The 14,698-nt window shown below is 47.8% G+C and overlaps 1 protein-coding gene across 1 annotated transcript; it reads left to right on the top strand.

Moving 5' to 3' along the window:
- Nucleotides 1–3,255: 3,255 nt before the first annotated feature.
- On the top strand, nucleotides 3,256–14,332 carry LOC137141090 (keratin, type II cytoskeletal 8-like). Its single transcript, XM_067529932.1, has 9 exons — nucleotides 3,256–3,579; nucleotides 5,816–6,024; nucleotides 7,184–7,244; nucleotides 7,475–7,570; nucleotides 9,081–9,251; nucleotides 10,032–10,157; nucleotides 11,054–11,274; nucleotides 12,860–12,915; nucleotides 14,227–14,332. Exons 1-9 carry the CDS (start codon nucleotides 3,256–3,258, stop codon nucleotides 14,268–14,270), a joined length of 1,308 nt encoding a protein of 435 aa, XP_067386033.1. The 3' UTR covers nucleotides 14,271–14,332.
- Nucleotides 14,333–14,698: the final 366 nt, after the last annotated feature.

Raw genomic sequence — 14,698 nt, 5'->3', positions numbered from 1 at the left:
TTCAAATAGAAGCAGATAACTGAGCAATACACCCAGGATATTAAGAATACAGGAAATGATAGTACACTGCATGGCACACCTGGAGTATTGCTCCTTATGTGGGGTGAAGTGCAGGGGCTGCTAGTGGGCAAGATGGGAACAGGGAGAAAAAGGATCAGGTAGGGTCCTGGGTCCAACACTCAATCTGCTGAGGCAAGCAGTATGCGATGCTCTAAAAGGTCTGCAGCAAAGTATTCTTCATAGGAGCAAGGGGATGACGCTGAGTCACTCCTTCCCAGGACACCTCCTTCTGCAAATGTAGTAGTCACAAACTAGCTATCAATGAGTATGATTCATATCCTATTGCAACCCTGGTAGATGAATTAATAAATAAGAGATTAATCTCATTCTCAGGACAAAGGTTAATCCAGAGCAAATAGGAACTCTATTACCTGCAGGATAAAATAGCTGAAATGCCATGTTCAGATTGAAACAGAATCATCATGCTGCAGCCTTGCAAAATTGCCATGAAAATTCAGCAGTTCCGGCACAAAACTAATTTGCCCACCGTCTCCAGGATGATGAAAAATGAGAAAGCTAACTAGTTACTGGTCTGCCATACACTTGTAAGTGGGTGAGGAAGTAGAATCTGGCACAATGAAATTAAAGGTCTGGATTTCTGAAGGGCTGTTAACTACAGTAAGACAATAGAGGGTGCTGTAAGAACATGCTATAAGAATGATAAGGTGCATGTCTTTCTTTTCTTTCTTTTTTTTTGGCAGTTCTTTGTGTTCCAGTATCTAAATTCTACAAAGATTCTGCCAGAAGGTTGATTATTAGAATCGCTTTTTAAAACAGTGCTAATAAAAGCAACTGCATGGATGTACCTGTTCCAGAATTTCCCTTAGTGGTGTAAAAGGTATTTGCCACTGTGGAGTAGTAATATCTTTTTCAGCTACTGGAATAGGGCACTTTTAAGCAGAGACTCACATTCTATAGAACGGACAGATATTATTTTCACAGATATATTCTGATTACTCTCCTTAACCTCACACTGATTGCTTTCCCCATCAGATAAGTCGATTAGTCCCGGTGACAGGGTGCTGGGAGAAACCAGGCTGAGTCAGTCCCCTACCACTGGTGCCCTAATTGAAGAGAATCGGAACAGGCTGAGTAAACCTGCACAAAGGGGGCTGATGAGGAGTAGCTGCCGGGCTTGTTAGCCAGGCACTATAAAGACTCCCAGGAAGGAAGTGTGGGGGGTGGGGGCAAACATTTGGAAAATGGAGACGTTGCAGCAGGAGAACAGTGGATACAACTGTGAGACTCCTGGGGCTGTTAGTCTGGACTGTGCCTGGATAGATGGTGGTGGGTAACAAGTTGTAAATAAAGAGCACTGGTGGGAGGATGAAGTTGACGTCTGTGAGTGGTTTGTGGGCGCAGAGGACCTGAGCAGGGGGGAGCCCTGCTGCTACAGTCCCTATATGGGGAGAAAATTTCTGTTACAGAAGGTTCTTTATTTTAGCAGATGAAAGCATAACAAGATGCAGTGGCTGGAAGCTGAAGCTATATAAATTCAGACTGGAAGCAAAGGGCAAACTTTTAATAGGGAGGATAATTAGCCCTTGGAACAAGGAACCTAGGAAGGTGGTCGATCCCTCATCATTTGGCATCTTTACATCAAGACTGGCTGTCTTTCTAAATGATATGTTCTGGGTCAATTACACTTGAAGAGTTAATGCAGGAATCACTTGGTGAAATTCTATAGCCTGTTTAATGCAGGAGATCAGACTAGATTATTTAATAGTCCCCGGTGGTCTTCAGTCTTATTAATCGAGCCATAATCACCTCTGCCTTATCTTGGCTGAGCCTCAAGCAGCTTGCTCTCATCCACGTCACAGTCTCAAGCAGAACCCAGGAAAAAAAACCTGACTGTGTGATCTGATTGGGGAGCTATAAACCTATGGCTGCATGGTCTCAAGACTCTGCACCCCTTGCTTCCTCATGGCTTCAAATCACATGCTGAAGGAGAGACAGAGTAGACCCTGACAGAACATCCCATGGGCGTGTCGTTTGATAGAATGAATAACATTCCCTTCTGGTGTCTCTCCAAGGCATAAGAACAAAGCCACTTTAGAATAACTCCTTCCAAGATCTGTGGGAAAAGGCAGCCAACAGGATCATTCTATCAATACCAGTATCAACTTTGTTTTCTTCCATCCCAGTCAACGAATGAAACAATTCAGCAGTGTTCTCCATAGCCTCTCTCCAGCTGTCGTCTTGCTACATCGACCACAGATCTTCTGTCAGCCAAGGTGACTTCTGAGCAAGAAGCTGGGAAAGAGGAAACTTAGGCATCATATCAACAGTACAATACAACATATTACAGTGATATATCTTTGACTAAGCAAGGTATATAATCATAGAGTTGTTTGAAAAATGCCAATTATTTTTCAGGGGAAATCTAGAAAATAAATCAGTTTTTTTTTTAAAGAAAATTCTCAACTTTTTTCACTTTTTTGTTGAAGAAACAAAATTATGGTAAAATGTTTTCAGTTTTGGCTAAAACATTTTGCTATTCAAAAACAAAGAACCAAAAAAAATTCTACTTAAAACCAAACAGAAAAATGAAAAAACAAACAAATGACCAAACCATGAACGTTTTTACTGAACAGCAAACTAAAAAGTACTTTTTAACTGAAAACCCAAAATGTTAACTACAAAGCTGAGAGGAAGATGGAAACTCGTACTGAAAACCGAACGTTTTTACTAAAAAACAGCTGGGCAATTAACAAGTACTACCAATTCTTTTTTTCCACTGGAAAAACCCAGGAAATTTAAACCAGAACGAACATTTTCATTTTGAATGAAAAAATCTTCACTGAAAAGATGTCTTGATAAAAATGTTTCCACAGATTCCAATCATTAGCAATGGCAGAGTTTGCAGTGACGCAACCCAAACACAGCTGTTTGGGATGGACGTGATAAGGGGAATGACTTCCGGTAGCTGAAAAACCGAAAGTGTCGTTTTCTCTCTGATGGCTCTGAAGAAATTAACTAGGTTGGGCCCATGCTGAAGTACCAGGTGATGAACTGGGTGCACTGAAGCTCCGCCCCCTCCACTCCTACACAACCAGCCAGGTGTGTCCCTGCCCCCTAGCCACCTGGTATATAAAACAGCTCATAGCCCATGCAGCCCTCCGCCTTCACAGACCTTCCTCCAGTGCTTACGACCGGTCAGCGATCACCTCTTCATTCTCCACCGGTGTCGCCAAAATGTCTCTCATCTCTGTCAGGAAGAAGTACAGGAGTTCTGCCCCCAGTTTCAGCAGCCACTCCTATGCCTCCACTGGCCAATCCAGAATTACCACCCCGGCTTATGCCATCCCCAGCCCAGATGGTAGCAAATTCAGAGGAGGCAGGAGCCCCTTGGGGTTGGGGATGAGTGGCATCGGGGGCAATCTCGCAGCAGTGAACTTTGACCAGAGCCTGCTGAATCCCGTCGAGACTGGCCTCAGTCCAGAGATCCAGCACGTGAAAGCCCAGGAGAAGGAGCAGATAAAGAGTCTCAACAATAAATTTGCCCACTTTATTGACAAGGTAAGCCTCGGGTCTTCGAATGCCTAGCATCCTCCCTGTGAGAGATGGATCTGTGTTTTGAAGAGCTCTGTTGCCTTCATTTCCCATTCTTTTTACCTCTTATAGCAACAGAAGAAAACAGTGAACAGTTTGTTATTATACAGTCCAAAGTGCAAGCTGGTAATAGCATCGTAGTGTTTGTTAGAGGAATGAGAAAAGGCAATAAAGAGGGACTAATCAATATGCTATCAAGGATAATCAGCCTGAACAGCCAATATCAGAAAATAGCTAGGCCTTATCTGACGCTCCAAAGGTTACATAAACTGGGAAGCTTTCAAGCAGACCCACCCTATGTCACAATTGGTACCTATATTTTCAAAAGCAACTAGACAAGTCAGTTTTGGGGTGATCAACGTGAAATGCCTTAAAGAGACTTGATTTCCAAAGGTGGGCGCCTAGCAAAAAATCAAATCCCTTTAAGGGGTCTTAACGTTGGGCCGCCAAAATAACTGTTCATTTTTCGAAAATTTTAGGCTTAGATTTTCTAAACCGATGAGGCAGGATCAAGACTGAGCAGGGCTCCGCTTGGGAAACAAAAGAGGCTTCTCTGAACTAGTCAATATGTCTTTTGGTTCATGCTTGGAGGAAAAATGAGCATCCTAAAATAAAGGCTTACCTTCTTTCATGCTTATTTCTTATAGCTCCCAGTCCCACTTATATCAGCCCAATTGTCATTAGTTCTCTAAATTCTCTTTCTCTTAGAGGTTAGAAGATCCCTGAGGGCAGATTATCCCACGTCTGCCCATTGTGGTGTTTCTTGCACCTTCCTCTGAAGTATCTGGGACTGCCCACTCTTAGAAACGGGATACTGGATTAGATGGCAGTGGACCTGATCCAGTCTAGGAATGGTTATGCCTATGGGATAATGCTCAGTTTTCCATGAGGAACAAGTGTTTTCTCCAAGTGGATGTGTCCTCTAGCCATCTATGGAAGTGAGGGAGGTTTGTCCTGTTGCAATAATACTTCCTGCAGTGGAGAAAGATTAGTACATAGTGTAACCTTAGGAACTGGTTATTCTCCCAGGGAGCTATGGGTTACCATAGAGGAGATAAATGACCCTTTGCGGCTAAAGAAGAAGGAGATGGGCTTACCTCTCTCGAGTCACAGACTTTAAGGCCAGAAGTCAGACCTGTGTCCTGATCAACAGTCTCCTCTGATCAGTTAATGAGAACATCGCTAGGGTTAATTTTGCTCTTAGTTTGTGTTTAAAGGCAATGTTTGTTTCAGCACAGTTTAATGACGGAAAGCCCTTGTCTCAGCTTGTCCGCAGATTCTCCATATCATGGACGCAGCTGTTCAGAGAGCACAAACCATTCTGTTGGGGCATGTGTCCAAACCTGGGCGCTGAGACATTGTGAAACGGAAAATGGCACAGGGAAAATGTACCTGAGGATGGAGCTGGTTGAATTCTATTTTTACTTATATTACAGTAAAACCTAGCGGTCACTTCAAGGTTGGGGCCATGCTAGGTGCTGTATCACTAGAACTAGGAGAAATTTTTTAGCAAAAAGATTCAGGTGCAGTGATAACAAAATGTTTCATAAATTCATGTTGATGTCACAGAATTGTTTGTTTAAAAAGAAAACGAAAAAAAATCCTAAATAAATACAATGGTACAAAACGATTTGATTCTTCTATTTGAAATTGCATTTTGTTTTAGTTTTAATTTAAAAAAAATATTAAAAATGTTTACAAATGGCCAACAACATTTTGATTTTGTAGAAATGAGACTTTTTGTTTGATCCCAAATGAACATTTTTTTCGACTTTTCGATTAGCCAAAAATTTCCATCTGACCCCAAACTGATTTTTTTTCCTACTCTCTTTGAAATTGGCAATGAACCAAAAAAATCATCCTTTGCCCAGCTGTAGTACAGACACACAGCAAGAGATAATGCCCGTCCCAATGAGCTTATGAGCTAAATAATGAGACGGACACAGGTTGGGAGGAGAAATGGAGAGGAGAAGTGATTTGGCCAAGCTTTACCCAGGTGCGATCTGCCCACAATCCCAAGCCAGTTGCTCTATCTACTGGACCACACCGACTCTTGAAAATCACCAGTTATATTTACACACATTTTCATGCCTCTTTCCACTGCTGAAGTAAAGGGGCTTTAGTGCAGCAGAAAATTCTGCCCTAAGGTGTCCTATGTGCATCGTCACAGCAGTCTGAAGATGCAAACTCCTTATTTACCCAGGTCCGTGCACTGGAGCAGCAGAACCGGGTGTTGGAGACCAAGTGGAGCATCCTGCAGGGCCAGAAAACTGGCCCCGGTAACACAGAAAGCATGTTGAAGGCGTATATCAGCAACTTGCAGAAGCAGCTGGAGGGCCTGGGGCAGCAGAAGGTCAGGGTGGAATCTGACCTGGGCAACGTGCGGGACCTCATGGAAGAGTTCAAGCATAAGTGAGTTCCAAATCATGGGGACTTTGTCGCCATGATGAAAGGGTTGGGTAAGATTGCAGGCGAGGATCCTTTGCACATCCTGGCCTATAGAAGAAGAAGGAAGGTCTAAAGGCAAAACCTCTAAAGGGATGCTGCCTCCTTCAAAGTGCTATTCAGTGAATATAGCCAGGGTGTAAGCATTGTTCTTAGCTTTCATCTCCCCATGAATATGACTTTTCAGTTGAACTCGATCCATTATTTCAACGGGCAAAGCTGCAGCATGGTTGGTGTCTCAGGTCGGTGAGGTGAGAATATCTTTTGTTCACAGTCCTCTCGAGTCTATCCCAATAGAACTGGGCGAATATTTTTGTTCGAAGCGTGGTTCAGGGAAAATGCAGATTGGGCAACAGCTAAATGTGCTGTGAGTTTGTGTTGGTTTCATTGACTTGTCGCAGCCGGGGAAAAAAAACCCAGCAAAAGTTGAAATGTTTTGTTTTGACGTTTTCAAAATGTTTTGATTTTTTTGGGGGGGTCGAGAGGCCTTTTAATTTTGAAATTGCCTTGCATTTTATTTTAAATCTCCCATCCATGTAATTCTCACATCCATCACCTTTCTCAACTACATCAGTACGTACCCAGACTAACTCCATCACGCCCTCGGTGGGTTTAAACGGGGCCCAGCTTGTCAAAGCTTGTCCTTATTTATATCCCCGTTGTGCTTACAGGCGGCAACTCAGATCGTGGCCCTGTTGTGTTAGATGTTGTGTAGACACATAGTGAGAGACTGTCCCTGTCCTGAAAGGGTCACAGTGTAAATAGACAAAGGGCGGGAGGGAAAATGACTTGTCCAAAACACACAGCAGGGCAGTGGCAAAGACGGGAAAAGAACTGATCTTCTGGGTCCCAGGGCAGTGCCCGACTCACTAGACCCCACCACTTCTGCCTTTTGCAAAGTCCCAAAGTTGACTTTTAGGTAAGCCAGTCACAGCTGCAACCTCAAGGGCTGGATATTCACGGGAGGTGAGGACCCACAGCTCCCGCTGACTTCCGCTGGGGTTTTGGGTGGTCTGCAGAACATCCTCTGATGGTCTCCACATCTTTGTAGCTTCCATTAGAGAATTAGCTCCCAGCCACTCGTACGCACCCTGAAGCAAACTGCTTCCATCCCTCCTGCTCGCAGGTACGAAGAGGAAATCAACAACCACGCTGAGAAGAAGAATGAATTTGTCTTGCTTAAGAAGGTGAGTCCAAGCTCCTTCCAACTTGGTTTAGTGCTGGGCATTGGACATTGTTATTGATTTAGTATGGGTATTGTGGTAGTGCCTGGGAGGCCCAGTCATGGGCGAAGATTCTCTTGTGCTAGGTGCTGTACAAACACAGAACAAAAAAACAGCCCCTTACCCCAAAGAGCTTCCTATCTTAGCAAACAGGGTTGGAGTCTGAATCACGGGTTCCTGGGCTCTTTTCTCAGGAGGCGGACAACGCCTGCATCGACCGGCAGGAACTAGAGGTCAAGCTGGAAAGTCTGACAGATGAAGTCAACTTCCTGATGCACCTTTATACCGAGGTAAGTGACCTTTCTCTCCCTTGTCTACATTTGCAGCAGCGTGTAAGATACGTGTAGCTATGCACGGCAGAGACAAGCAGGCTGTGTCCACCCTGGGGCGTGTAACACGTTGCAGAGAGAGGCTCTAAGGCGGGAGGCAGTGGGACGCTCCACTGCCAATGCTAGCACTGTAGATGAGGGAGGCACTGCTTGGATGCCACAGTAAGTGAAGAAGTGAGCTGAGACTCACGAAAGCTTATGCCTGCTAAAATTAAATGTGTTACTCTTTAAAGTGCCACAGAACTCTCCTTGTTTTCCTATAATGAATGACGCTCCCATTCTACAGAGCTGGAGGGTTGGGTTTTTTTTTAAAGGCCAGCTGCTGCCACAGTTTAGTTTACTTTTCCCAGCTAGAGATGGGTCAGAGCGGCAAAATTCCAGTCCATATTTTCAGCCCCACCACAGTCAGAAGCTGTTTGGGCCCATAACTGGTATAAATAGTCACCTGTTAATCCTTACAAAATTCCTCTGTCGTAAGTATCCTGACTCCCATCCTATAGACAGGAGAATGGATACAGAGTGACTCACCCAAGGCCACTTGGTGTGCAAGTGGCAGAGATGGGAGCAGAACTCAGGAGCGCCTCTGCTTAGCCCCTTAAGGGGTCGTCTACACTGCCAAAAAACCCTGCAGCAGCAAGTGTCAGAGTCCGGGTCTATAGGGTGGACATATTCTAAGACACTATGCATGTAGGGATTTCCATATTCCAATAGACCTGAGCTCCATCTGACTGAGTATCCTGTTTCTAATGGTGGCCAGCACCAGCTCCTTCAGTGTAAGAAAAGCACAATTAGCTGATGTAGAATAATCTACCTCCATGTTAAGGCTCATCCTGATCTCTAACAGACAGAGATTGGCTTCACACCTGCACCATGAGGTGTTAAATGCCTTCCTAAATTTGTCAGCGTTAACTATGAGAACTTTGGATATTCTTGCCGTCCCTACAAATGCCCCATCCCTTTTTGAATCTTGCAACGTTCTTGGCCTCACCGACTTCCTGTGGCAGTGAGTTCCACAGGCGAACGACGTGCTGTGGGGAAAAATATTTTCTTGTTTTCTGTTTTGAAATTTGCCCCCCTTTAATTTCATCAAACATTCCTTCATCCTTTTGTAAGAAAATCCCGATCTCCCTTCTCCAGACATTCGTTCTTGTGTATCCTTTTATCGTGTCCCCTCTGACTCGTCTCCTTGGTAGATAAACAAGCCCAATTTTGTCAATCTCTCTTCATAAGAGAATTTCTCCAGGCCCTTAATCACACTCGTTACCCTTTCCTGAGCCTCTCTAATTCTGCAATATCCTTTTAGGAGATGGGGTGGCCAGTGCCGCCCACAGGATCTAGAAGAGGCTGCATCATTGATTTATATCATTTGGGGGAGGAAGTTTTCCAGGGGAGCCTGCTGCATGGTTTATGCGATGCAGTTAAGTTCTCTGTGCTTCGCTGTAACGCATGGTTGGTTTTGTTCCTCATGTAGGAGCTGGGTGAACTGCAGGCCCAGAGAGAGACATACAACACCCCTGTGGTCCCATCCATGGACAGCAGCCCCAGAGTGGAAGTGGACAGCATCATCACGGAGGCCAGAGCGCAGTACGAGGAGATGGCAGGGAAGAGCCGAGAGGAAGCCGAAAGAACCTATCGGATCAGGGTGAGAGAGGCCCGGCTCTGCCCTGAGCGGCAGCTGGTGTGACTGACCTAGCTGCTGTTTAGAAGGGCAGGGTAGTGTGTGAGGCCTTGTCCACGTGGATAGCCGATAGGAAGAGAGGTGAGAATATTGACAGGCCTGGAAGAGGACGAGCCGAAGTCCTGGAGACAGAAGGACAGCCTCATGGTTCCTTTGCCCGGTGGCCTCATCCCTTGCTTGGGATGGTGATGACGGCAAGGGTCCACCACATAAGAGCCGCTTCCTTCTGCCACTCCTAGTCAGATGGTCTGAGGCCTTCCTCGTTCCCGGCCTACTGTCGTCAAGCAGGCCGAGGTCTATCCTAGGCATAATCCCCTACGCGACCCCAACCGAAGATCCTCTGTGGTGGGTCTTTCCTGCCACCCCAGCTGAAGGTCTATGTTGGGCTCCTTTCAGCCACACAGCAGAACCATCTGAGTCCTCAGTGGGTCTAGGGGCCTTGATCCAGGGGGAAGCTCCTCCACCACCATCCTTGGCCGACCAAGAAGCAGTGTGGGAAGCTGAGACTGTTTCCTCCCCACCCAGGCCCAACGAGGACAGTGGCCGCATAGACAACGATTCTGAGGGCAGCCATCATTTGCGCCGCGCCCACCGCCGCGCCCTTGGTGGCAGTGAAGCGACACGGTGTAGCTATCCTGGGATTCTTTACAGAGGCTGTGGCGCTCACGGGCTCCCCAGAGCCGCGTCTCTCTACAGCTATGACTATGGACTCGGCATCAACTTCTTTCTTTCCTCTCCATGCAGTACAAGCAGATCCAGGACCAAGCAGACAGGCACGGGGAAGAGCTCCGTGCCGCCAAGGCCGAGCTCCAGGAACTCAACAGGACGGTCCACCGGATCCAGGCGGAGATGGCGACTCTGAAAGAGCAGGTCAGGGGAGGAAGCAGCTGGGGATTCAGCCCTGGGGAGAGCTCTGCTGGGGTCATTCGGTGTCTGCTGGGCCAGGTTTTCCAAGTGCTCAGCTTGCATAGAATCAATGGATTAGATTGCACAGAATAGGGGTGCACAGAATCCTAGAAACGTAGGAGGACTGGAAAGGACCTTATGAGGTCATCTAGTCCAGCCCCGTGCTGAGGTAGGACCACGTATACCTAGAGCATCCCAGATAGGGGTTTGTCTAACCTGTTACCTCCCTGGGTAAGCTGTTCTAATGTGCAACTGTCCTTCCTTTCAGAAAGCTTTCCCTAACATCTCACGTAACTCTCCCTTACCGCTGATTGCTTTTTGTCCGTGCTGGAGGCTGGGCTCTTTTGAAAACCCAGCACTTATTGTGGGCGCTGAGCGCTTGAAAAACAGCACCTCCTTCTCATTTTCTCCATCTATTCTTCTGGAGAGACCTTGATGCCATGTGGCCAGAGAAAAAAACCATCCCTTTAGGATTCTTGCCATGTGTCCCCCTTTCTCTCTAAGAGCAGCCGGGCTGGGGGACCCAGTTACAATGAAAAATAGGTTTTGGATGAAAAATTTCACCTGTCATCTTCTCCTGATCTCTAATAGTTAGAGTCTGGATTAAACCCTAATCATGAGCCTTTATACCCCATCCACAATGTGTGTCGTCATTCGTTATAAGGGCCCTAACTCCCTTCTCTTTCTTATTTCTTTTCTTCCTGGGAAATTCCCACTTACCCAGTCACTGGCTCTCCTTGGAGATGCCTGCATAATGGGAGAGTTGGCATGAGAATACCCCAACAGATCTCTGCTGTCAGCCGCACCCTTTCCACCATAGATGGCTCAATGGAAACCTGTCCCATGTGTCTCTTTTGCAGAACGCCAAGCTGGAGGCAGCCACTGTCAAGGCGGAGGAGGAAGGCAAGCTCGCTCTGGCGGATGCTACGGAGAACCTGCAGAAGATGGAGCAGGCCCTGCAGAAAGCCAAGCAGGAGATGGCATTCCAGGTGCAGGAGTGTCAGGAGCTGATGAACCTCAAAGCCGCCTTGGATGTCGAGATTGCCACCTACAGGAGGATGTTGGAAAGAGAGGAGCTCAGGTGGGCAGGGGAGGGGACGGTGTGTCGCCATTGGATGGCGCTCACCCACCCCCAAAATGGGAGAGCCAATGAGAGAGCTGAGAACAATAGGCCAGCCCCGGTGCCGGAAAGTTGGCTCTAGTTGGTGACCAGATGTCCCGATTTTATAGGGACAGTCCCAATAAACGGGGCTTTTTTTTATATAGGCGCCCCCGCCCCGTCCCAATTTTTCACACTTGCTGTCTGGCCATCCGAATTGGCTCCAATGCGGGGCTCTCACCCGGCTGTCCCCCCGGGCGATGTGGATTAACCCTTCGAGTGCTGACCTCTCTCTGGGAAAGATGCTCCGGTGGCTTGGGAAGGGGAGGGGGCAGTACGTGATGTGGTGGAGGCCTCCCGCTGGTGGGGGGGTGGCCAGTCGGAGAGATCAGATGAGCCCAGGGCCCAACAGGCCACTCCAGCGCGAGGTTCATTTTGCCAAGGTTGCCACGTCTATGGAGGAGACAGGCTTGCGCGGGAGCCGTGCGGGTTAAGCCCCTGTGTGCTGCACCACCATCACCTCTATTTCCTAGGGTCCCATGGGGCACCACGTGCCTCTGATTTCCACAGCCGCCTCCTTAACTCTGGCGGCAAGTGGGGCGGATGTCGCAGAAACCAGCGGATTGGGAACGAATGGGGCTGGGCGGGACAAAGTGGCCCCGGTGTGTCTGAAGTATCTTTGGAGGAGCCTCTGGCAGTGTTCAGTTGGCTTGGGTTGGCCCGTAGATGCGTCTGTTTCAGGGTGACTCCCACCAATAAACTGTCCTTGACCCTGAATGATCTTTTAACCGGGGCTGCTGGCCGTTTAACTGCGGGTGCTCAGCCGCATTCTGCTGTGTGTGATTTCCGTCAGATGGCCTTCAGGGGAGACCACGCTTCGTGCAGACGCGTGGCAGCCACTGCCCCACTGAATGCGGCCTCCGAGCCTGATTCCCTCACGCTTTGCCTTGTGCAGCCGCTGCCTGCAGCTGTGCGGAGGCAGGGGGGCGAAGCCAGCGAGTCTGGAGTCAATGAGGTGCCCAATGGCTGGGATTTAAGCGCAGTAGCTCCCAGCAATCTTTATCCTTTTCAAGCCAGCCTCCTGCAGTGTATGAAGGGGAGTAACGCAGCATGATTTAGTCATTTAGTGTGTACAGGAGGGGATTGGTAGCTAGGAACTCCTGGGTCCTAGTTCCAGATTTGCGGTTGGCTCATTGCAGGCCTCGGGCAGGTCATTTGACTTCTCGTTAGTAACATAAGGCTAATGATCCCGTAAGAAATATTTTCCACCTACGACTTCACAGTTGTTGCTATGCCGTGTGCTAATTTTCCACTCAAACTCCTTGGATAGAGCCCTGGTCCTTCTGCGGCACAATACAGGGCCTTATCGACTGAGCCGAAGGAGAATCCGTTAGCTGCTAGCAGTATGGGGCTCGTGACACACAGATGAAGTGCTCTGATTCTGTCTTGGCGATGGCTTGCATACACAACACTGACTGTGTCCTTCTCTGCGCCCCACATGACACGATGCATGACAAAGACCAGCCAGCTTGTGCACTAAGTTTTGTCACTCTCTTCTCTTTGGCAGGCTGGAATCCAGCATGCAAAACCTGAATGTTCAGACCAAGACAACCGGCTATTCGAGTAAATATATTTTATTGGGGGAAGTGGGGAAGAGGTGGGTAGCAAGGCAACTCACAGAGCTGGGGCAAAATCCCTCACATAGCAGGGCTGGACTTTACTAGCCAGTGGGTGTTTGGCACACGTAGGGAGAAAAGAATATCAGAGCCAGCTTCTGACTGAGAGGAGAGAAATGTGACCCTTGTGGTTCACTAACGTCCTGCTCCTGTGAGCTTTAGAGGAGGATCAACGGTCAAGACGTTCTCCGCTGTTCGGAATCACATCCGGTGCTGGGACCGTTAGCTGGAGTCTGGTTTTTGCTGGCCTCCTGTTCACTTAAACGCTCATTCCCAGGGGCAAAGGTCCATCTGCTGCCTTCAGTTTCACCCAAGCCATTGCATTGGCTGGGATGGCAGGATGCAGCCAAGGACATGGCCTGGCTGGTGGGTGCTCCCTGTTCTCTGCTTAACTAGAATGGTTCTGAGGTGTCATCCGTATTCACTGAGTCGGGAAGCTTGCCGGTGGTGAAGCTAAATCCGGCTGAAATTTCACTTACCCATTTGTTTCTGACGACCCCTGGCTTTTTGACCAAGCTGTAAATTTTCCAGAGAAAATTTCCACAGTGGTTAAAATGTTCTGGGTTTTAGAAACTGAACTTTTTAGGTCAAGTTTTGGGAGTTTTGCGTTTAAAAAAAATTTTCATTTTTTTGTTTGCCTCTTGGTTGGTTGGTTTAGGAAACCAAAAATTTGGACCAAAATGTGGCTTTAGAAAAAGCAAACGGTGGTGGGGTTTGGGTTTGTTTTTTAAGTGGAAAAGCCGCAAAAGGTTCCAGGCGAAATTCTGGAAAAAAAAAAAAATCATAAAAAGAAAAGATTTCCCACAAACCCGAATGAGTGTCTTGACTGGAGCCTGTCGCAGAGATCAGACTGTCACCTTGTGAGGATTGCTGATGTAACCAGAAACCTGTGGATAGAGCAGAGACCACACCTCATAAAATCATAGATGATTAGGGTTGGAAGGGACTTCAAGAGGTGTCTAGTCCAACTCCCTGCTCAAAGCAGGACCAACCCCAACTAAATCACCCCAGTCAGGGCTTAGTCCAGCCTGGCCTTAAAAACTCCTCAGGATGGAGGTTTTGATATTAACGTCCTCTGCCACTGCAAAGTCACTGTCCCAGCCTGAGGTCTGGGATGGTCAGTCTGTCTCCTCCGGGTGCTGTCCTGCCCTCCCTGTGAACCTTAACTCTGCCCTGATCAGTTGCTTTTGGGATGCAACCTTGGAAGCACGTCCCGCATGCACTCAGCTAACGCATCCGTCTCCCTCTTCTCCTCCAGGTGGGCTGAGCACAAGACTCGTTGGCAAATTTGGAGGCTTGTAAGCATTGGCGCTGCCTCCAGTGCGTCCCCCCTGGGAAGCTGGACTGAGAAAAATAAAATCAGGGATGGAAAATCGGTGTCCTGCTTCTTCTCGCCTGTCAGAAGAGCCTCTGCTACTTTAGAGTAGGGCCTTTACTGATTGGCTAAGCCAGTAGGTTTCTGGGGGAGACTGGGGCGGAGCAGAAATCTGGGACCCCTCACCCCAAATCTACAGCGTTTGCAAATGCTGTTCATGCTAATAGAGGAGCGTAAGCAACAGTGGGGTACATTGTTTGCTGATGCTGGCAGGAGAGCTGGGGCATCCAATTGGGTCCTCGTCCGTCTATGCCTCTGTCCTCCTCAGCGTGCACATGGCTCAGTGTCTGCAGAGCAAAACCCTGTTTTCTGTTTCCTCTGTCTCAGTTCACCCGGTAAACCTCTCGCCTCCCAT

Source organism: Emydura macquarii, unplaced genomic scaffold, assembly GCF_026122565.2.
Source record: "Emydura macquarii macquarii isolate MOO-44397 ecotype Brisbane River unplaced genomic scaffold, CSIRO-AGI_Emac_v2 contig_2994, whole genome shotgun sequence".
NCBI classification, from domain to species: Eukaryota; Metazoa; Chordata; order Testudines; family Chelidae; genus Emydura; species Emydura macquarii.
Note: the sequence above shows the minus strand (reverse complement) of the source record. Positions and strands in the feature narration are given on the sequence as shown.

Excerpts from the sequence above, each read along its gene's own strand:
- LOC137141090 (XM_067529932.1), top strand. The coding sequence starts at position 3,256 with ATGTCTCTCATCTCTGTCAGGAAGAAGTACAGGAGTTCTGCCCCCAGT. Across the intron at positions 3,580-5,815 it reads TTGCCCACTTTATTGACAAG|GTCCGTGCACTGGAGCAGCA; the intron begins GTAAGCCTCGGG and ends TTATTTACCCAG. Across the intron at positions 10,158-11,053 it reads TGGCGACTCTGAAAGAGCAG|AACGCCAAGCTGGAGGCAGC; the intron begins GTCAGGGGAGGA and ends TCTCTTTTGCAG.